Here is a 20,977-nt window from a genome sequence, read left to right on the forward strand (position 1 = left end):
GCGGTGAGATGGGCTTGCCCCTGTTATTTGATGAATTCAGCAATGGGGCCAAACAACTAAAACCCATAGTACACACATGTAGAATAGCAGTAACGTCCTTCAATAACATAATCCATTATTTTAATAGTTTAAAATTTAGACCACTTTTCAGCCACATACATTTATTACATTCTTGTCAAAGTCAAGTTTTACATTTTTAACACAAAAATATCTTTAAATACAGATTCTGAGAATCAAGTAGGCATGTGTTACAGACATGCATGTATTATTTGTTTCTTTCTATATTCTACTGCATGTGTGGTCATTATTGAGTATCTGATGAGGTCAGTCTAGCTTGGGTGTATGACTTTGTCTACTGTACCTATTCCTTCAGTGAAGGCAGCAGGTGTGAGATGGCTCTTCTAAATTCTAGTATTGTTTTGCTTTCACTCTCCCAAGGGCTGGAGCATCTGTTTTGGGGAACTCTAGCTGGCACCATTGTGCGTAGCTTAGTTTAAAGATAAATGGTCATATCTGACTGGATAACGTCTGGCTGTAGTACAAGGGCACTCTTGGTTAGCCTTGATGCATAGCTGGTTAAGCACACCAGGTTGTTGCTCTCTAGGTAGTGTGGCTGGTGGAAATCACATCCTCCCCAAGCTTAAACAAGTGTGTTGCATATCACTTTGGGGTTTGATTAAGTGTACTGAGACTTGTGATTACGTACTGTCCTGGTGGGTGGAATGTAAGTCACAGACACCAAACGTTCAAACAGTCAAATGTAAATCCCTTGTTAATAGCAGGCAGCTCCCTCCTTTAAGGAGCTAAAATCCAATCTTATGTTTCAAAGATTCACCTATGCTCATTACTGAATGTTAAATGAAAGTCAGCAGCATACAACCCAATACTCCATATCCATATTGATTTCAAATAACAACCTTCATTTCGCAACCCCTCTACATTTAGCTTACATTGGGGGACGTAGCTCAATATCAAGGCAGACGCAATATAATACATTTCTTTCTTGAAGGGTGATGAGAACTGTCAAAACAACTGCTCACCTATCTGACAGTGCAGGAGAATCAGGGACTAGTTTGAAAAATGCACCTGAGACTTCATTCAGCTCCCCTGGCTTGTCCAATTGCTTTACCTCTACCACATGACCATAAAAAAAAAAAAAACATTTCAGAAAAATCCCCAGGAGGTTTATGTGTGGGTGGAACCTACATATTGAGAATGTTTGTCACAAAGTGTATCTGTTGGCTTGATGGTGTTGCAGGATTGTTAAGTTCTGCTGAAAACCTGCAGTATGTAACATGTATGGCATTGTATACTTGCACTTTTTTAATCAATTTTTTTACTAAATGTTCTTGGGGGGGGGGGTGCGATTAAATCAAAACTTTTACTTTTTAATAAAGGGCTCTGCCGATGTGTTGCTTTTCTGTTTTTTGCTAAAGTTGTTCAGCCGGGGTTGAAGTTAAAGTGTTAGAAAACGTGTGGGTGTTTAAAAGCTTTCAGTTAGTGCTGCTCCCTCTGTCCACAGTGGAAACATTTCAGTTGTTGGACAGATTCATAAGGAGTCTGGATATACATTTGCATTGGGGCTCGACACTAAACACTATTTATATGGTTTAAGCAAAGTATATGTAAAACAAGAGAACAAGTCATACTGGTAGGACACTTGTATGTAGACTGATAACCCTGTTATTTTAAAATAGGTTTACTGTCAGTGTTGGGACTTCAATTGGGAATTCTTCTACTCAGTTGAACCTCAGTGGGCTGTCTTTTATTTGCCTTAAGAATACAAGTGAGCCAGAGTTTGTCTGTACTCTTTCCAAGAACATCTGCTTGAATCGACCTACTTATCTGTAACTTTGATATTTTATAAAATAATACCTGTTACTTATGTAAGCTCACACTGAGTTCTAGATGTGATAAAACCAAACAAAACCTTAGTATATGCTTAACACGTTTCTTGAAAACAAAAAAGGGTAAAATCCCTAATGTCAAATAAGTGTTATTCCACTGCACAGAACACAGACTAGTATATGCAAACATAGCCAGAATACTGAAGACAACTGTTTACATTAGAAAAGATGTAGTGTATACACCCTGTCTGACCTAACATAAAAAAGTTCCTTTTGTCTATACAGAGAAATATTTAGTTTTTATTTTAGCAATGCTTGTTTTACTCACACCATTTTGCTAACCATACAGTGTTTTATAAAAAATATAAATCTTCATTAGAGCTTAAAGCTTTCGAATGAAATGATATTTGAACCCACCAAAAGTTTAACCACAGTTAATATGCAGTATATAGTTTCTATACTGGCTTGTGTTATTGTTGGAGATGGGTTTAGAATCATAATACAACTACATAGGGATGTGGGTTTGTCATATAACTGCGGACATAAAAATACGTGGTATTAGTCTATTATGTGGATACTATTGAGTTGGCCAAGGTGATGGATGAACCTGAAATTAAATATGATCAGATCTGAGGCCAATGGTACGATCATTAGTAGAACTGTCATTTAAATTTGATCTTGTAGGCTTTTTGATGTGAGCTAACTCATGCGTTGAGGTTCTTTTAGCAAGTTAAAGAACAGTTGAAAACAAGACATCTTTAGGATTAATGGAGCTTGTCATCATACTTGTGAAGCGTATTTAAATGAAGGTAAAATGTAGCCATGTTACGTCAATTATACTGACATAGTACTGATTGCCCCTATACCCCTCTGAAAGTATTTCTGATGGAGGGATAGGTTGATAAAAGGCACTTTAATAGGGTTGCATGCTTAGGCAAAACTCTTAAGATTGAAATGCAGACCTATTAACCCACAGCGTTTCGTGAGGTTCTGCATTTAATTCTCATTACTGTTGTGGCACTTTGACATTTTGAATGAATTGATATGGGTTGTCTGCCTGTGGTTTGCTCCCCTAATGGTTTACCACTGTTTGCCTGTTGTTTTCTTTGACTAATTGCCTATTTTGCAAGCAGACTGCTAGTGTAATCTAATCTAGATTACTTTCTTCCTTCCCACAGACAACAGTGCCCTACACGGACCATCCTTCTCACTGCAGCCCAAGAGCATTGTTTTTCCAGTTGATTCCATGGATAATAAAGTTGCTTTTAATTGTGAAGCAAAAGGCAATCCACCACCGTACTACAGGTACAATACACTTAAATTATGAACAGAGATGTTAACATAAAATGGATTCCAATAGCAGAGGAATTTAAGGATCTTTGTTTTTTTTTGTTACACCAAGGTCATAATCTACTGTAAAGGTTGACTCTTTGTTTGTTTTGTGTTATGTAATTTTCTATTTTGATCTTGTGCTGATTTATCATAAAGGGACTACCGATGTACGATTTAACCACTACAGTATATACAGCATCTGTCCCTAAGCCCCTGTATACAGTTTTACAAATTATACAAAGTCGACACCTAGTAAAGCAAGAAAAAAAAAAAAAAAAAAAACCTGCTAAATATACATTTCATGTTGTACCATAATACGAATGAAAAAGCTGCTTTAGATCTTTGAATTAAAATTGTGAACGTGTGCTTCTATTTGTTCAAACAGGTACACCTGGCTGCTGTTTACTTTGGATTATTAGAAAGTATTGTTTTGACTTTGGTGTTCCTGCAGGTTAAGTCAGGAAAAATCAACTGTTTCTCCTCAATCCAGTACAGTGATTCCACAGTGACCTAAAACAGATTCCTGCAGGACAAGCCTTTGTCCTACAGGAGTCTGTAGCTTATTGACATCCACTCATGCCCAAGAGGAATTTTACTATTTTACTTGTTTGTAGGATTGGAAATCTCCTACTGGCTTTCAGTTTTTCTGAGCTGTTATGTGGATTGCTGTGGCTTGGAAACATAATTGGACATTCTAAATTGGGGAGGTGTGTGTGTGTGTGTGTGTGGGGTGGGGGGGGGGGGGGGTTCTATCCTTCCATCTTTTTTGCAGCAATACTAGGCATATATAATCCCAACAGCCACATTTAAGCTTTTGATCATGTACTTTTCTGAGAAAAAACAGGAGATGGAAATTTGAGCCAGACCAGCTGATCTATTTTTAGACACAGTATCACTCGTGTCCAAATGTGATAATTCTAGGAAAGTGATGTTAAATGTTGACTGTGTGACATGTATTTAAAAAAAAAAAAAAGTATTAAAAAAAAGAGTATTTAAAACAACACAGAAATCAATTTGCTATATTGCGTGGTTGGCTGCCTAAGGGCAGCACCATGCTTTTCAGGGTCAAACATGACTGATACATATTGTACATGGATATATGTCAATAAAATGTAATCTTATGGTAACAGAAGTTGACCCACTCCATTTATTTGATTTAATTGTGCATTACATGTTAATACAGTATGTCTTATGAGATGGAAGTGAATCGTGTCATTGCATCCACTATCCATCAGGAAATGTCAGAGACAAGGCAGAGGAATGATTGGTCCATTTATAGTAATAGCTGGGGTGAAGCCAGGTTAAACAGTCCTGTTAAGTGTCCCATTAGGAACTGCAAAGGTCATTTGCCAAGTTAAAGGAATGCTTTAATGGTGCCCAGAGGGAAAAATATGTTTGAAGTTCATTAAGAACACTGCCTTCAGCTATAACTAAGTTCTGGTTACTGGCCTTGAAACATCTGAAATGCTCTATTCCTGTGTTCTTACAGGTAACCAAGATGCACAATAAGCAATTTGACAAAGCCAATGGTAAAATCCTCAACAATTAGCCTTCCAGTTTTAGTCATTTCATGTACTCATTTTGTCTGTTCCTGATACTGTACTGCCTGACTTCACAAAGCTAGTGAATTGCACAGAAGGTAACAGAAAACGAACAGACCTTTCTGCAAACTCGGCAAACCCCTCTATATGCACATGTACCAGATGGCACCATGATATATATTGGTACATAATTCTATAATTAGTGCCATTGCTGATTTAGATGTTTGGATAAAAAGCCAGGGTTTGGCAGGAAACAATTTAGTAAATAAAGCTGTCTCTGTTGATGTGCTCATTGAACTGTATGCTGCTTTACTCCTGATATCTCTATCTGGTCTTTGATACACAAGACACAGATAGAAGTGATTTTAAAAACACTGTCCCTTATTTTGTTTGAGAATGTCATTGTAAACACCAATTCCTCAACAGCTTTAGTCAAACCTATATTAAAAGACAAGACGATGTGCATGTCTATAATAACTCCCTAGTACACTATATTTGACATTATAAGTCACCTTCCTATTGTGAACATTACGAAGACATCACATTTAACTGAGGGTGGCCTCACGTGCAGCCTGATCAAAATAAAAAAAAAGCATAGGTACCATTCTAAAAATGATAAAACACACACACACACTATATATATATATATATATATATATATATATATATATATATATATATATATATATATATATAATATATAGACTGACCTTGGTTATGACAAAATTATGATTTAAGAAACGATATTTGCTAAAAATTTATTAATCAGTTTGCACGTTTCAGACACTCCCGACGTAGCTGCTCTCAACTTGAGGAGAGGTCAGGGGAGTGCTCTTACAACTATTACAACAAGCAGTTTTGATCGAATTAGATACAGCTCAAATAATACACACTCAATTTTTAAATACTGTAACTTCTTTAATTCCTGAGCAAACAAAGAGGGGAACGTTTGCCCTTCTCAAAATTGACTTATTTAAGGAAAAGGGATAGAAAAAGTTTTTTTTCATTAAAAAATAATTGCCCAATAATTTACTTGAATTGGAACATTTCATCTGCTGTATTTAAATGGTTGCATTCAGAGAACGCGTGTCTGTCTAGGTCTAACTGCTTCATTTAACCCAGCTCTGTCAATCACAGAATACCAAAATACCAAAATCAATCTCTGTCTCTTTTCTGATTTGGCCTCCTATTCAGAGAAAACGTGAGTCTCTGCTTTGGTAAATCTTTAGTCTATCGAATTGTAACTAGCATTTTTACTTCTGTGACCCCAACAAGGTATAATAGCCCTTCTTGTCTTCCAAAACATACCACAATAGCATTACACATTTCCTGTCCAGTTCATGGATATCTCTGTATTCTTTTCTACTATTATGCATCCTCAAGCCTTTCACACCCACTTATCAGAAATGAGGAATACTAATTTTTATATCATCATATGTTGTTTCTTCTTACTCTGTTCCCCTGTAGTCAGATACTTTATACAGTGTGCATCACAGGGTTGTAAATGACCGATGCTGAGTGATTCAGCAGGTAAACCATTTTTATCACTCAAGTGAGGATATCCTAAACGACACCTGAATTACAGTGTCACAAGTTTGTTGTGTTAAAACAATAGGCAATGTAAAAAAGAAAAACAAAAAACTACAGACTAAACCTTAAAATATCTTTTTATCCAGGGGCAGAATGTTGATTGGTACCGTGTTTTGTGTCGCCTGCAGGGATCTTACTGTTGTGACTGGAAAAAGGCTTAGCTGTCCAGTAGTGTTAGTTAAGGATTAATAATAATAATAATAATAATAATAATAATAATAATAATAACAATAAAGTTTAGTGTAGCACTCCAGGTGGGAGTTAATTTTTTTTTTGTTTGTATATTTGTTAATTTGTAAATAAAAGTGTGCAACTACGCACTGAAAAATTCAAAGTTCCTGTGTTGGGTCTAGTAATTCGTGCAAAACAAACCCGAGAGCCAAAGGCTCGATCACACACTATATATATTTTAGATTATATATAATATATATATTAGATTATATTGGACCGATTAATCAAATAAAGAGCTGATCGCAGATTAATTTTTTTACAATTTAATCATGCAGAATTGTATTTTCCATGGCAATCCAATAATAATTGAGCGGAGTTGGGACATAAACAGGTGTTCTCTGCCTCGGCTGCAGGTATTAAGTAAGACTAACCAATGGGAGAGTCAAAGATATACCCCCTCTTATGCAGGTGTCCAGTCATGAGTGAGCAGAGGCGGGACATAAACCTGAAGGCATTCTCTGTTTCAGTTGAAGGTGTTGGGAGTTTAACCAATGGGAATGTCAAAGATCTGCCCTGATTTTGCAGCTGTCCAATCATTAATGAGCAGAGGCGGGACATCTTTACCTCCTGTGTGGGGGGGATACATTGTTTGCAGGAAATTGTATTGCTACAAGCGTTGTATATATTTAAAAAATTCTTATCATTCACTCTTCCACCAGCCTTGTCTACCTTATTCATTGTTCATCTTCCCTTACTCTGCTTATAAACCTTAAAAATGCACATATTCCCTTTGCGCTCCTCATAAATCCTTGCCTTTTGATTTTGTTTGTATTTTATTTCTATAGTATATGTACTTCTGATATGAATACTGCCAAGGGGCTTAATTTCTTGCATTGATTACTGCACACTGAGGTGTCCTAGTTTCCTCAGATGCCAGGACACCTCCGAAGGCCTTTGCCTAGTTAGATATCCAGTGCATACCCAAGACACTTATGCCTAACTGCTTAAGTATTCTGAAGTTGACTGTAATGCCCAAGGTATCTATATTGTTTTAATACATGAAACATATATCTGTCCTCCACTCACTCTCTCTTGTTACCTGACCTGTGAACCAACTACACAAGTGTGAAAGGGTCTCAAGAAGTTGATGAAGGGTTTGCAAAGTACGGCTATCAAGTACAGTTTAGCAAAAAGCTGCCACGTAGGCATCGTCAATTATACCTCCCATCCTGAAAAATGTATAATAACAGAAATAGGAAATAAAACAACATGTCCCTAATAAGGACTGAATGGGCAAATCCTAGATCCTGCTCAGTCATCTGTTTTAAAGCTTTTGGGATGTATTGAAAATGGAAATGTACAGCTATGGACAAAGTTTTGCATCACCTAGCATTTTAGGATTGAGACATCTTTTTGTTTTTTTAACTATATGAACATAATTTAAATATTTTATTTAACATCATGTACTTCAAGAAACTACAAAATGGTATTGCAAAAGTCTACCAGAAGCCATAATAGTAGTACAGTATTTCATTTCAGATTTTGGAATGCCACATTTGTCAATTTTTGTCAGTTTTTTGTTAAGTATATGGAAAACTACAAAGCAGTATGCAATTCAATATGTTAACGTAACATTATTCAGCAGGTTTCACTTTCTGAAGCAAAATTAGGGTCATGAAAAACCTTTTGGCCATAGCTGTATTGTCTTGGTGTGTGGTGTAAATTGCTATAATTATAGGTTCACAACTTTAAAAAGCCATTTCAATATTTACCAGTCATTGATTTTCCTGCTGTCTAAAACAGGACTGTTAACTATACAGTGCTAAAGAATCTTATGCCATCATAAATGATTAATACTTAGCACTGATTACATCTAACATCTACAATAATTGTGTTGTCTGGTGTAGAATAGATAACTGTACAGCACAAGGAAGAACGGTTTGTTTTAATTAGTGCTTTATAATGATTAAACCAAATTATTATGCAGAATGATGAGATGAGTCACAAGAATAATGGCATTAAACTTGGCAGCACTCCTAGGAAGCTGACTGTCGTCTACAGCATGTTATGCTGGGCATCAATTTTAATCACTGCAATAATAAATGTGAAGATTCGAAGGACAGATTCAGGGGTTATGGCTTGCAGGCTTAGGTCTTCCCTTGATTAATCATTAACTATCATAATTGCTGCAGCCGGGAGTTCATTTTCTGTGTGAGGTTTTTTTTTTTTTTGTAGCACTTGGTTTTGGTGGTTCCAAAGAACTCAAGGGCAAGGAAAATGAAAAAAGCAGCCAGGCCTGTGTAGTGACCTGCCTTAAGTGTCTAGTCTTAATCTTGCTACACAAGTAGGTCACAGGCCTCGATTGTAAGAAAAGCTTTCGTATTTTTAGAGGAAGGGCAAACGGGTAGTTTTAACCTTTGTAGCAAAGGGACTATAAGGTAAGCCAGCAGTAAATTTAAGTCTGTTGAATATCTAACAAAAAGCCAATAGGAACTATTGTACAAAAAAGAAAGCAAAAATATAACGACAGCAATGTCTGAAAGAATTAAAACTAAAATTAAAACTTCCTAACTATTTGCGGAAGTATGATATCTCTGCATAATTCCTAGAAGTTTTAGAAGTACTTCATCAATAGTGATGACTAAATGTTCAGCACAAGTGTTCAGGCAAAACAACAGCAAATCAGGAAGCCATTGAAATAGCCATGCTCTTAAGCACTTTAATTTAACAAAAATCAAAACAATAGATTTTTTAACAAATAATAACAATACACAGTCCCACTTTTGGAAGCAACGCTCTGCTGCTGCTGCTGCCGCCGCTCCTTCCTCCGCCCCAGTCTCTACAGCACTAAACTTACAGGCCAGGTGCAACCTTTTTTATGCACACACCTGCGTCATTGTAACCAAATGGAATAATTAATTCATTCATTGATTGGCCACCACATTCTCACATGGAAAACAAGGCTAAAATGAACCCTTTCCTAAGTTCAGGTAACACACACATTTAACACAATTAAACATTTACAGAAAAAGTAAACACATTTAAATATGAAAATAAATATACTGTTATTTATGTAGTTGGTGGAATAATATACATTTATACTGTAGAATACGGCAATGAGTGAAAACAAGTACCGGTACATTTTATAATATTATAATATTTTATAATACTCTGGTGAAAAACATTATCAATCAAGTATTATGTGTCATTCATACTGTATCTTTTGGCCATTTTGATTCATTCTTATTTATTACTATTTGTATTTGTGCCCTCTAGGTGGAGATTAAATGGAACAGTCATTGACCCCGGAATGGATTACCGCTATAGTTTGGTTGGAGGCCACTTGCATATCAAAAATCTGAATAAAGACCAAGACGTTGGAAAATTCCAGTGTGTGGCATCAAATACTGTTGGAACCATTGTCAGCAAAGAAGCCATACTTCAGTTTGCATGTGAGTAATCATAAGTCCTATTTACTTGCAACAGGGAGTTCTGTATAAGGAAACGTGTAAGAAATGCGTGTAAGAATTATTTACTTCTGTGTAATCTCATTTTTAATTTTGTTCCATCACATACAGCAATATATTAGGTGTATCACAAGTAGAAAGCTGTACCTGTCCATTATTGGCTCACACTGAGCTATGCTGTTTCCCTATGGAAGCTGTAGATGATGACATTATGTAACCGCTGTTTCCCTTAAGAAGCCTCTGTGACAGTAGTCTGTCTATGTTGCATCATTTTGATGATGCAAAATGAAACTCACCTTGTCAGTCAGATTGTGGAGATAATAAAGATGGACAGAAATTGATTCAATATTGTATAGTATTGCAAAGATAGTCACAGCTCTTTTTGTTTGAAGAAGAAGAAAATGACAATGACTCCAGTATTGATCCTTCTAACTTTTAACGCATTTCCTGGAGTTAGAGGGTTGAACTAGATCCTGTATTGTTTTGTCTTGTCTGTGACCCTGTTTATTCGGCTTCAGGTTATAGTTAGCATGTAGTTAATTGGTTATAGTAGTATTAATGTACAGTATCTTATAGTTATAGTCCCAAATTTTGATGTCAGGGCAAACCTGTAATGCTAGGGCCAAAATATTTTCCCTCAGATTTTGATAACAAATAGCGAAGCAAAACTGGCGCAAACTGCCTGCCATTTAATGTGATATTTGTGACATGCTTTGCCCCGTCCTTTTTCATCTGCATTAGTGCCAGTGGTCAGCAAAACTTTTGGGGTGTGGACTCATTTACATTCAAGGATAAGCTAATATTAAACTGCTCACTGGGAGACAGCTCACAGCACAAGCTAGCGAGCAAGGTACTTTGTATTACAGTACATCGAAATGCCCAAAGGCTCTGAAAAACGATTAAATGAATCGCGCCTCCTTGTTTTTTATCCAGTGATAAACTGTCAGCTGATGGGATTGCCAGCCATGATTAATTGCATGTGCAGTTAACACAGATTGTCACAAGCACAGGTCTACATAAAGCACTTGTTTTACATTGAAAAAAAAATGCTGTATTTTCTAGTTGCACTCTAATGCACTCAAGTGCTTTTGTAGTTTACAATCTGACTGGGAAGGTTTATAAATAGCGTTTGGATTTCTTATGGGGAAAATAGTATCTGCAAAACAACAGTAAATGTATTACTATTATAATTCCAGCAACTGATTTAAGTGCGCCATCTGAGTTAGTAAATGTTTTAATTCACTTCAAGAGCTGGTAAACATTAGTTAGCATGTGCACTTTGACTCGGTTGGTAATAAATTCAATTAAACATAAAATGCAGTAAGGGTTAGCTGTTTATAATGTACCATTATTGATTTTTAGGACAGCTTCAGTACTTTTTTTTTTTTTTTTTGCCACTACACCCCCCTTACCTGCATTATAACTGCTAGTGCTGATCTTAGAAGAATCTAAAAAATAAAATTATATTTGTATTTTAAAAGTAATTCATGTTTATTATAATTAAACACTTCAGTTACATATGCAAATAATAGTTCGATGAATGTAAATATTTCTAAATACTGCATTAACAAGTAGTGCTTCCTTCATCACAGTTATCCTTTACGTTTTTACTGGTTTGTTAGCAGCTTCTGTCTCCCACTTTATCTTTATTGATCAGGGCTAATGTAGTTCCCCCTGTGGCCAGCTCAAATTCCCTTCAAAATCACAACATGAAAGGAAAGGTGCAGTCATGTGTAAAGTAAAGCACTTTGCCGTTAGGTTTGCGTTTTACTGCATTTCCTCAAAACCAAGCCCATTGAGTGAGAATATACAACCCCTGCAATTCACTGTGCTATTATTCCACTTGTTTTGTTTTTTCTAATCCTTCACGATTGAAGAGGTTGGTGGAAAAAAAGTACTAAACTGCTGTAGAAATACGCAAGAACATAAATGTATCCCAGGCTTTGACAGTAAGTAGCGGTGGACAGAAAAAAATAGTGTTCCACGTCCCCATGTGTTGCTACAACTGTTTAAATAACGTTAACATACTGACAACTTTATAAACTTTAAAGTCTGTTTCAAAGATGCTATCAAAATGGCCGCTCTAGTTCACTGATAGTGCAAGGATTATTGCCTTCATTGTCAAACACGTAAAACAGTAATAATGATCCATGGTGTGGTACGGAACAGAAATGCCACAGCACTTCTAGTTATGTTATTTATTTTTTTTATTTTTTATTTTTTTAAATCATTCTTCCTGCATGATTTAAAGGACGTATCTCAAACCCCAGTGCATTAGAGTGGCCATTTTGAAAATAGCTTTGAAAGAGACTTTAAAGTTATAAGTGTAAAAAGTTGTCAGGGTGTTAACAACGAAAAACAAAATACAGGTATGTTATTTAAACAGTTTCAGCAACATGTGGGGACGTGAAACACTGTAATATCCTATAGCTCAGTCCAGCTTCAACTTGAATACATACAGTGATTGAGGTTATCCCTTTGTTTTACTGGCTCTTTCAGTCAACTGGAATTTTGATTACCTTAAATCTAGTTTTGCATTTTAATGCCAGGTCTGTGTCATAACTATACTTGTTATTAGACTTCTTGATGGCATCTTTCTGAACATTTTATTTGCTAAAGTTTAAATCAAAGACGGTGCACTGTTAGATTTCAGGGCCATGCAGCTGCAGTAAAACACTGCCAATTTTTAGGTTTCATGTAGTCTTTTTATGAGATTAATATGTGGATAGTGAATGCAAGGTGAGCTTGGTTCTATTCCTTCCACGGCACAGTCTTATAAATTGCAATATTGACAGTTTTGACAAATGATTCTTAAAGGTTAAACTCCAATATCTGTTCTATTATTAGCAGTGGCACATTTCTCATTAGCAGTTTGTTTTCTCTAGGTCATTGGGACACCCAAACTCTTTATAGTAATGAACAGATTCCTGGGGAAAATGTAATAACTTCAAAATCCAATATGTCAAAGTGATTGGTACCGTCAAGTGCTGTGCTGTCTGACTTGAGCAGTGTTCCGTTTTTTCAGCATGCCAAGAGCTTACATTCATGCCATAGCAATTAATAATGGATACTTTGTATAACTTGGCATTGCTTAATACACTTTGCAAGCTGATTAAATGAGACATTCTACATCATAGGTTAATGGGAATTGTTTAACGGTCAATTTGCATTTCATTTTTTTTTTTTAGATAGTGTAATACAAAATGAGGATTTTTTTTCTTTTTGAAATTGGAACACAATGGATCCAGTTTGCACCAATGCATTTTTTAAATTTTTTTTTTTTTTTTTTTTTTTTTAAATTGCAAGTCATTCAGTCAAGCCAGACATCCAAGTGACTAAAATTGCTAGGATGTGTTGACAAATTCAATGCAAATGAATCACAGTATGAAAAGCATAATGTCTTTTTTGTAATGATTAGAGGCACAATAACAAGAAAGTTGATTAAAAAGTAATGTTTCTCATTGATCATTGATTTGTGTTATAGTGGGCACTCAGTGAGTGCCTTACGGGAAACCTTATATATATATAATCTATAATATATATATATATATATATATATATATATATATATATATATATATATATATATATATATATAGGGATATAATTTACTTGAAAAGCCATTAAATTCTTAAACTAAATTCCTTTGGGATTGGGATATTGGGGGAGGAGGGGGAGTTGGGGGTTCTGATGGATGCTTCAAAGAATGTGACACTGGCTATGTGTATGGGTCTTGCTGGAAGTATCTGCATATTACATTTTTCCCAAAACATTCACAAGGCCACATGTTTATGAAAGTATATATTTTTTGTATTGTAGTAAAAGGTCAAATTGAAAATGTATTTTTAAAAAATCAATTGTGCCTTCTCTGTGCCCTGTGTATTGTAAAGACTGTGAACAATGCTATTTCACATCTCATGTATCTTATTGAGTGTAGATCGATGCAGGGCTTTTCCACGTAATGCAAATTAAGGCTGAGCAATACAATAATAAAACACTTTTAAATGATTGTAATTCAGGGGTCTGACCTGGTAATCCCAATTCAACTGTAATACTAGAGAAGAGAGGGGAAAGACACACCTACTGCACAACGATGAAGAATTTTCATGTTATTCCCATTGCTGTATTAAACCAGATAATGCTACTTCTATTGAAACTTAGCTGTTAGTTGCTAAGGTACTAGCTATAATTGCTACTAACAATATCTTGTCACGGCACATTATTGCTCTGATGAACGTTCAGTAGCGCACTTAACGATAATTAAATGCTCAATGTGGTGGATATTTCAAAGTTATTATTAGTGGAATCAGTCATAATTGTTTTTATCACATTCACCCTATATCATTAATAATTGCTGGGATATAGATTTTGCTGGTTGGTGTTAGGTTTACTTTTTGTACAGTATGTTGCTGAGTCAAACCTAAATATCCACCTCTCGACAAGTTGTACATCAAAAAATAAAAAAAGAATGCTGTGTTAAATGCTAAATGAGTGGCTTTGGTGACCGTCATAGTTAGCTTTGGGTGTAGTGTAAGCAAGAAATAGGTTTGCTTGAGGGTTTAGAATAGTGAGCTCCTGTCCTGTTGAACTTACAGTTTTACAAGTATTAGGGTTCCAGTTCGCCGCACATAGCAGTGTGTGAAACATTGTGTGAGTATTTATCCATACATTTGTAATGCTGTGATAGGATAAAATGGACTTCACTCAAACTGAAAAGGAAGTAAAGCAAACAGCCTACAGCAAGATGATAAGGGACCTATGATACAGTTTTGTTATGCTAATGAAGGGCATTCATTATTGTCAAAAGGTTTTACAAGCACACGGCATATATATCTCTGTTGCTGTCGCAAATGTTTGGATGTAAAATGTAGCAACTAGAGAGTTTTTCACTGCACTGTTTTTGGTAAATATCCTTAAGCCAATAAAGTAATCCCATTTGTAAATCCATCCTGTGAACTACACACTAAATTAAGCTGAGCAAATTAATTTAATTGAAACATGCAAAAGTAAGTAAATCTTTATTTTTGATATGTGTTGAATTGTACATTGCCATTGAAAAGATCCACCAGGAGGTGAAGTTGAGACGGCATTGAATTGATTAATCCAGTGGTTAAACCAGCTCGGAGACAAATGTAGCTTGAAATTTTGTCTTCTTTTCCTTGGGCATTTCTTACATTTCCATAGAATTCCCTGATAATTGTATAAAGATTTTCTTAAGATGTTCATTTTCCATAGTTGAGATAATTTGTTTTTGTTTCAGCCAGGCCTGAAAGTTCTTCATCCAAATCAGTTACTGTATATCAGTAAATGTAAACAAGATTGCTACCGGTACTTTAAATTCTGTGAGGCAGCACAGTGATTTCAAATACGTGACAAGGTTCTAGCTGTCTGTATCTATCCAATATATGGACAGCTGGAACCTTAAATGACCCATCACATTGCTTGTTTCACGTTCTATTGCCAGACCTGGATTATAAGTAAATACAGTAATCCAACACGTCACATATCCACCCTAACCGTTTATCCGCCGTGAGCAATCTCTTCAGCAATGTTAGTTTATTATTGAACAAAGAAGATAAATTCAGATTGTAGATCCTACCAAAGTTTTTGTACACTATGCTGTATGTGCTCCATGCGCAACCATTGCTGATAGTGTCCTGTGAGCTGTTCAGTGTGTTGATATGTAAATAAATCATCTTTGCCTGTGGGGTGTATCAACTTTTGATCTGCCTGCCACTCAGCAGAGAATGCACACACCCACACGACAGAGGCTACTCTGTCACAAGCATTAATACCCTGTATCTTTCTAATAATTGTGTGAATATAGTAATTGTTACAGCTGCGTATAATGGTATTTAAATCATGGTTCATTTATCCACCTTTGTACAACTTTTCCACCCTTACTATGGTCCCACTGCTATCAGATACGTGACAGATTATTATATGTGTGTGTGTGTGTGTGTGTGTGTGTGTGTGTGTGTATATATATATGTATATATATATATATTCTTAAGTAGATCACTAGAAAATAATTATCAGATAAGCCATTACAACACAGCTGTATTCACACCTGTTTGCTGTGACATCTCACAAGATAGTAGGTTGCACACTGCTACAATCTTTATGTTTTGTTTGTAAAAAAGGCTTTTTCTCTTTATAGAAAAGCATACTTTGAAAGGACTTTGATATGAAGCTTGGCTCCCAAGGTTGTCACAGCACATGGCAGCCCTCCAGGTCTCTTCACATAATGGTTTTCCTATGGTGGACTTTGTTTATGATCGATGTTACACTTTTGAGAAGAGTGCTTTCCGTCTGCTTTGCTATCACCTTTCTTAAGATGGATGTGAGGAGCACACTTTCTTATAAGTACATCATTACAATTACCTAGACTGGCAAAGCCATCATAATTGCTTGTAGATAAATACATCCAATCAATAAAGTTTAAATGACTGTGGAATTATCTCTTCATTAAGCAACAGCCTGAATGATTCTTATGCTGCGAGTAGGAAAGCTGATTATGCATTCTGCAGGTGTTTGTATAATGATCCAGACTTCATTGCCAAACAGAAGGGTGGATGGATATGACATTTTGAAGAGGCTAATCCATATGTGTGCCTTCCCTTCCAATGTGATCTAAATCCTAAATTCCCCTCGAGCAAAATTCAATGCAACCGTCATAATAGATAGAGACTGTAGAAGAAGTAAAAAAATGTATTTCAACAAAAAAAAGTTATGTCATTATATTAGGTAATTTTGACTTTGACTTGCCTTGTGACACAATATGATATATTATTATTCTATTTATTATTATTATTTGATACTTTACAGGCTAAAAAAGACCAACGTGGAATCTGTTGCTTTTTTCATCAACATTCTTCGGTTGCAAATATGGCTGTAGTTAATGCCCATGTGTGAATAATTACTAATTATACATTTATTTTGAAATGCACAAAATATATAATTTATCACTGCAGATGTGAGCCTTTTTAAAAGGTTAGCATGGTAGAACAGGTACATTTTTGCTATCTGTATTGCCCCATCTCTGACATATACAGAAATAATGTATTGTTCCCTCTGGACTGTTGTTTTTGCAGCTTGTAGCAATTGCAGTACGCACAGATGGAGGTTCTTAATCTCATTGGTTGAGGAAAACCACAAGGTTTCCCTACAATTAGAGTAGAAGACCTTTTGCTGAAGACACATGTGTGAATCTCCATGGTTTTCCATGCATTACACTTGCATTCATTTACCCAGATGTTGTATGCGTTTTAAATAAAGCAACCCATTTATTTATATAATGAAGTGTAAATAACCAGTGGCTGTATTTGTTTAACTCTGAAGGAAGCTTGGCTTGCTTGCATTTTGTTGCACTTGTTTTTAGTTCTTGTTTGCACATACTGTAATAAGAGAAGAAAAGTAAATAGTTCACACTTTATGCTGTATAATCATATTAATGATATTAAATATAACATTCCTCTACCACTTTCTTATAGTTATTGAATGCTCTGCTCCTGGCTATTTAGGGTCCTTACATTTATCTATTTCTTTGCACCTTTCAACACCTTGGGGAAGAACCAAGTTTAATAAGTACCCCGTCGTAGTTCCAGGTATACCACAGGGGGCTTTAAATTTGTGTTGTCAGGGTTATTAATCTCATATGCTGGGAACAGGACCTTGCTATACTCCCAGCAATCCTGGCCTCTGATGTACCTGAGCCAGTGACCTCGTAGTGTGAGCGCTGGAATCAGCCTTATATTGAGCCCTATTCACAAAACTTTAACGACTGACTTGAAGGAAGACACTTTATAAATATAGTGGCCGCTGCTTTATCGGGACACCTCAGGATATGTAAAAATATCCCAAATAAGCGCCTGTCCTAATTAGAGATGACTCTAGTCACACCAGTATTCGTAATCTACGACATGCACAAGAGAAAAGTATTTTGTACTGTTTTTTGTATGTCTAAATAAAATGAAAAAGAATAAAATCACATCCCATCATGAATATATGTTAACTGCATAATTTGAAATGACTCAATTGCTGTTTTGTTTTGTTTTTATTCCTCAAGAAAAAAAAACTTTTTTTTTAAAATTTCTAAATGAAATGAAAAAGAATGAAATCACATCACAGTGTGAATACATGCTAAATGCATCATTTTAAATACTAGTCAATAGTTTTTTTATATTCCTAAACAAAATTCAATCGACTTGTTCTCAGCCATGATGACAACTCACAAATGACAGGTGAGGCAAAAACAACTGGTTTACACAATTTCTGCAAGTCACAGCGTAATCACATAATTACTTAACCACTGCACTACACTACACAAACCTAGAATTAGTGGCTTCTCTTGCTTTCTGACTTTGTGTCAGCGACATAAAAAAAGTACAGACAGATGGAGATGTTAAAGGTTTTGGAAGGTGGATGCCAAAAACAAAGCTAGCTTTGATGAATATTGTGGTAGCAGCGAATAATATCCTGGCTCGCTTCTGAATTTTTGCTAACCACTGAAAATGTTACTTTAACTGGATGTGGCTTTCTAGATAGATGTAAAGTTATGGTTGGTCAACAGTGTCGTTAAATAAAAGTTAATAACAGGACATTCTAAGGGTGTATTTACCTTCAAATGTCCTATTTAAATCCAGATGCCCTGAATCTCCTTTAGAACCAGTGCAGGTCCAAGTCCAATCACTCAGTTAAATGATATATTTTATTATGTTTGCAATTCTGTTACTATTTACTTTACTTTTTTCTAAAGAAACAAGAAGAAACGTTTAACAACTTTGCACAATGCTCCTGGGAATAAAATTAGCAAAATAATGCAATATATGTTTACTTAAATCTTAAGGCACGTGTTCAGTTGTCAAGAACAATTGACTATATGCCCATTTGTGTTTTCACTGGCTAGTTTTTAATAAGTGTGTTGTAATGAGTGTCTACTTACTGTCTGCATTTACAAGAGATATGTATTGTTAATGTGTAAGGCTGTCTCATGTGTTGCCGTCAGCAATGATACTGTCAAAGCTGCATTAGCAGTTGGCCTATAGCCACTGTATGGGATTTAATCTAAAATAAAGCTTTTTGGCTTTAGTTTTAGAAGCTATTGATGGCAGAATACAAGGATGGTGCTTCTGGGCTTCATATTATTTTAAATAATATATCCTTTCTCTTAGTATTCACTTGTATATCATTTTATGTTTTAGTTCTCACATGCTGGTAACTTTTTAAAACCCTTATGGCCTCAACAGAGCTCTCAAACGTCTCTTCTCCTTAAGTTAAGCTGATGCGCCATAGCATAATCATTAACCTGTCCCACTGCTCATGGCCTTAATGCATGTCAGAAATACATCAATAAGATGCACCACTGTAGATCAAATTTGTTTCTTCTTCATTCCACTGGGGGCAACGTGTTACAGCCCTTTCAGTGCACTATAGACAAAAATAAAATGTGAAGGTACATTTGAAAAATAGTTTTAAAAAGATAAATCAAACTACTATTGGTTGTTGATGCTAATATTGTAAATAGCACTTGAAAGTATGTTGGGGGTGATAGAATTGAATGTTCTGTTTACTGTAGGATTGATTACATTATATCCAATGCAGGATGCAATGTGAACAACTTCCCAATCTCATATATAGTATAAATGTTTATCTTGGTCAACAGATACTGTATACACATTCTGAAATCTGTAACTGTTAGTGCTGGCTGATGTAAATTACCTTTAAGGTATGTGGTGTAGTATTATAAAGACCGATTTATCTTATGGATTAAGTGTGTGTGGCTTGTGGGTCCTTCTGTTGCTGTGTCCAGACATCAGTTAATATTAACCTGGATTTCTGAGAAGCAATCTTCAACAGATTTGCATTTCGATTCCTGATCTATAGCTTGCTTAGTTTATCAATGGGCCAATTTAGTTGCCTGGTTTAACCATCCTTTGCTTAGTCATTCTCATAAAAGCCCACAGTTGTTCTGGTTGTGGTTGTTGCCTTTAGAAACACTTATATTTTATCCATTGCTGATTCTAGTCATTTACATTGGTGGTAAAATAGAGGGATGTTAAAAAAATTAAGACTATTAGTATAAAAGAGATCAGAGGCTTGTCTCACTGCTGAAACCTCTAGTTGTAAATATTCCTCCTGTGAAACAAACACTCACATTCTTCATTTTACACTGTTGTTTCTTCCTGATTAAAAAATGCTCAATCTGAACGTATCTTCACTCCTGTAACCAGTAGTGGTTGTTACTGATGAAGCAAACTTGTTCAATGCGATTTTTCCACCTCCCCCTTGGGAACACGAGCCAATGCAGCGCTCCCTGTGGGTTCCCAGCCAAGATTTTCAACTTTGTACGAGTGCGATTCAAACCGTGGTTTCAGGACTCAACCTGCAGTGCCACATTCCAGTTCTTTTTGTTTGGTCCCTCTAAAGAGAGAAGTGGACATGTTGAGTGCTTTCCAGAATATATTACAACCTCTCTAGGCGATGATGCTATCTTGACCAGCATATATACACAGTGTTACAGTGAATGTATTGTCACAAGCTTATGTCCTGATTTTTTTCACAGCTTCAGAACCCAGCTGCTTGGCTTAGCCACCACAGAAATGCAACATCAGTACCTTACCCACAGTAAGACACTAAGCTGAACAGATGGCACCTACATCAAGGAGAAGAAAAATTCTAATTTAGCATCAAAGACCTGTTTGTCCTTAATGGCTGTTAGAAATGATGAAAAAGAAGTAAAATGCTGTAATCTACACCACCTGAAGCCTCTCTTCTGTAGAGCTGGCCACTCTTTCTTGTATTCACATGTGGTATTGTTAAGATGTTCAGGTTGATATACAAGCAGTAGTTTAATTTTTAATGTTTCTGAAGTCTCTGTGTTCTCATATATATATATGGCAAAACTTTTATTTTTCTATTTTTATTTGTGACCCTATCACTTCAGCGCACTGTCAGTGTGACTTTCAATCAATGGTTTGCAAAAAAAATTTAAAAAATGGAATCTAAGCTGTGTGAATATCTTACCGGT

General features: G+C 35.7%; 1 protein-coding gene across 1 annotated transcript in view; it reads left to right on the plus strand.

Moving 5' to 3' along the window:
• The first annotated feature begins 3,030 nt into the window (after positions 1–3,030).
• Positions 3,031–20,977, plus strand: part of LOC121298132 (contactin-4-like) — a 103,920-nt gene continuing 85,973 nt past the window's right edge. Inside the window, exons 1-2 of the mRNA XM_041224998.1 lie at positions 3,031–3,152; positions 9,758–9,933. Coding sequence (XP_041080932.1) covers positions 3,094–3,152; positions 9,758–9,933 — 235 coding nt within the window. The 5' untranslated portion in view covers positions 3,031–3,093. The remainder of the gene's footprint in view (positions 3,153–9,757; positions 9,934–20,977) is intronic.

This window comes from Polyodon spathula, chromosome 23 (genome assembly GCF_017654505.1).
Source record: "Polyodon spathula isolate WHYD16114869_AA chromosome 23, ASM1765450v1, whole genome shotgun sequence".
Lineage (NCBI taxonomy): Eukaryota > Metazoa > Chordata > Actinopteri > Acipenseriformes > Polyodontidae > Polyodon > Polyodon spathula.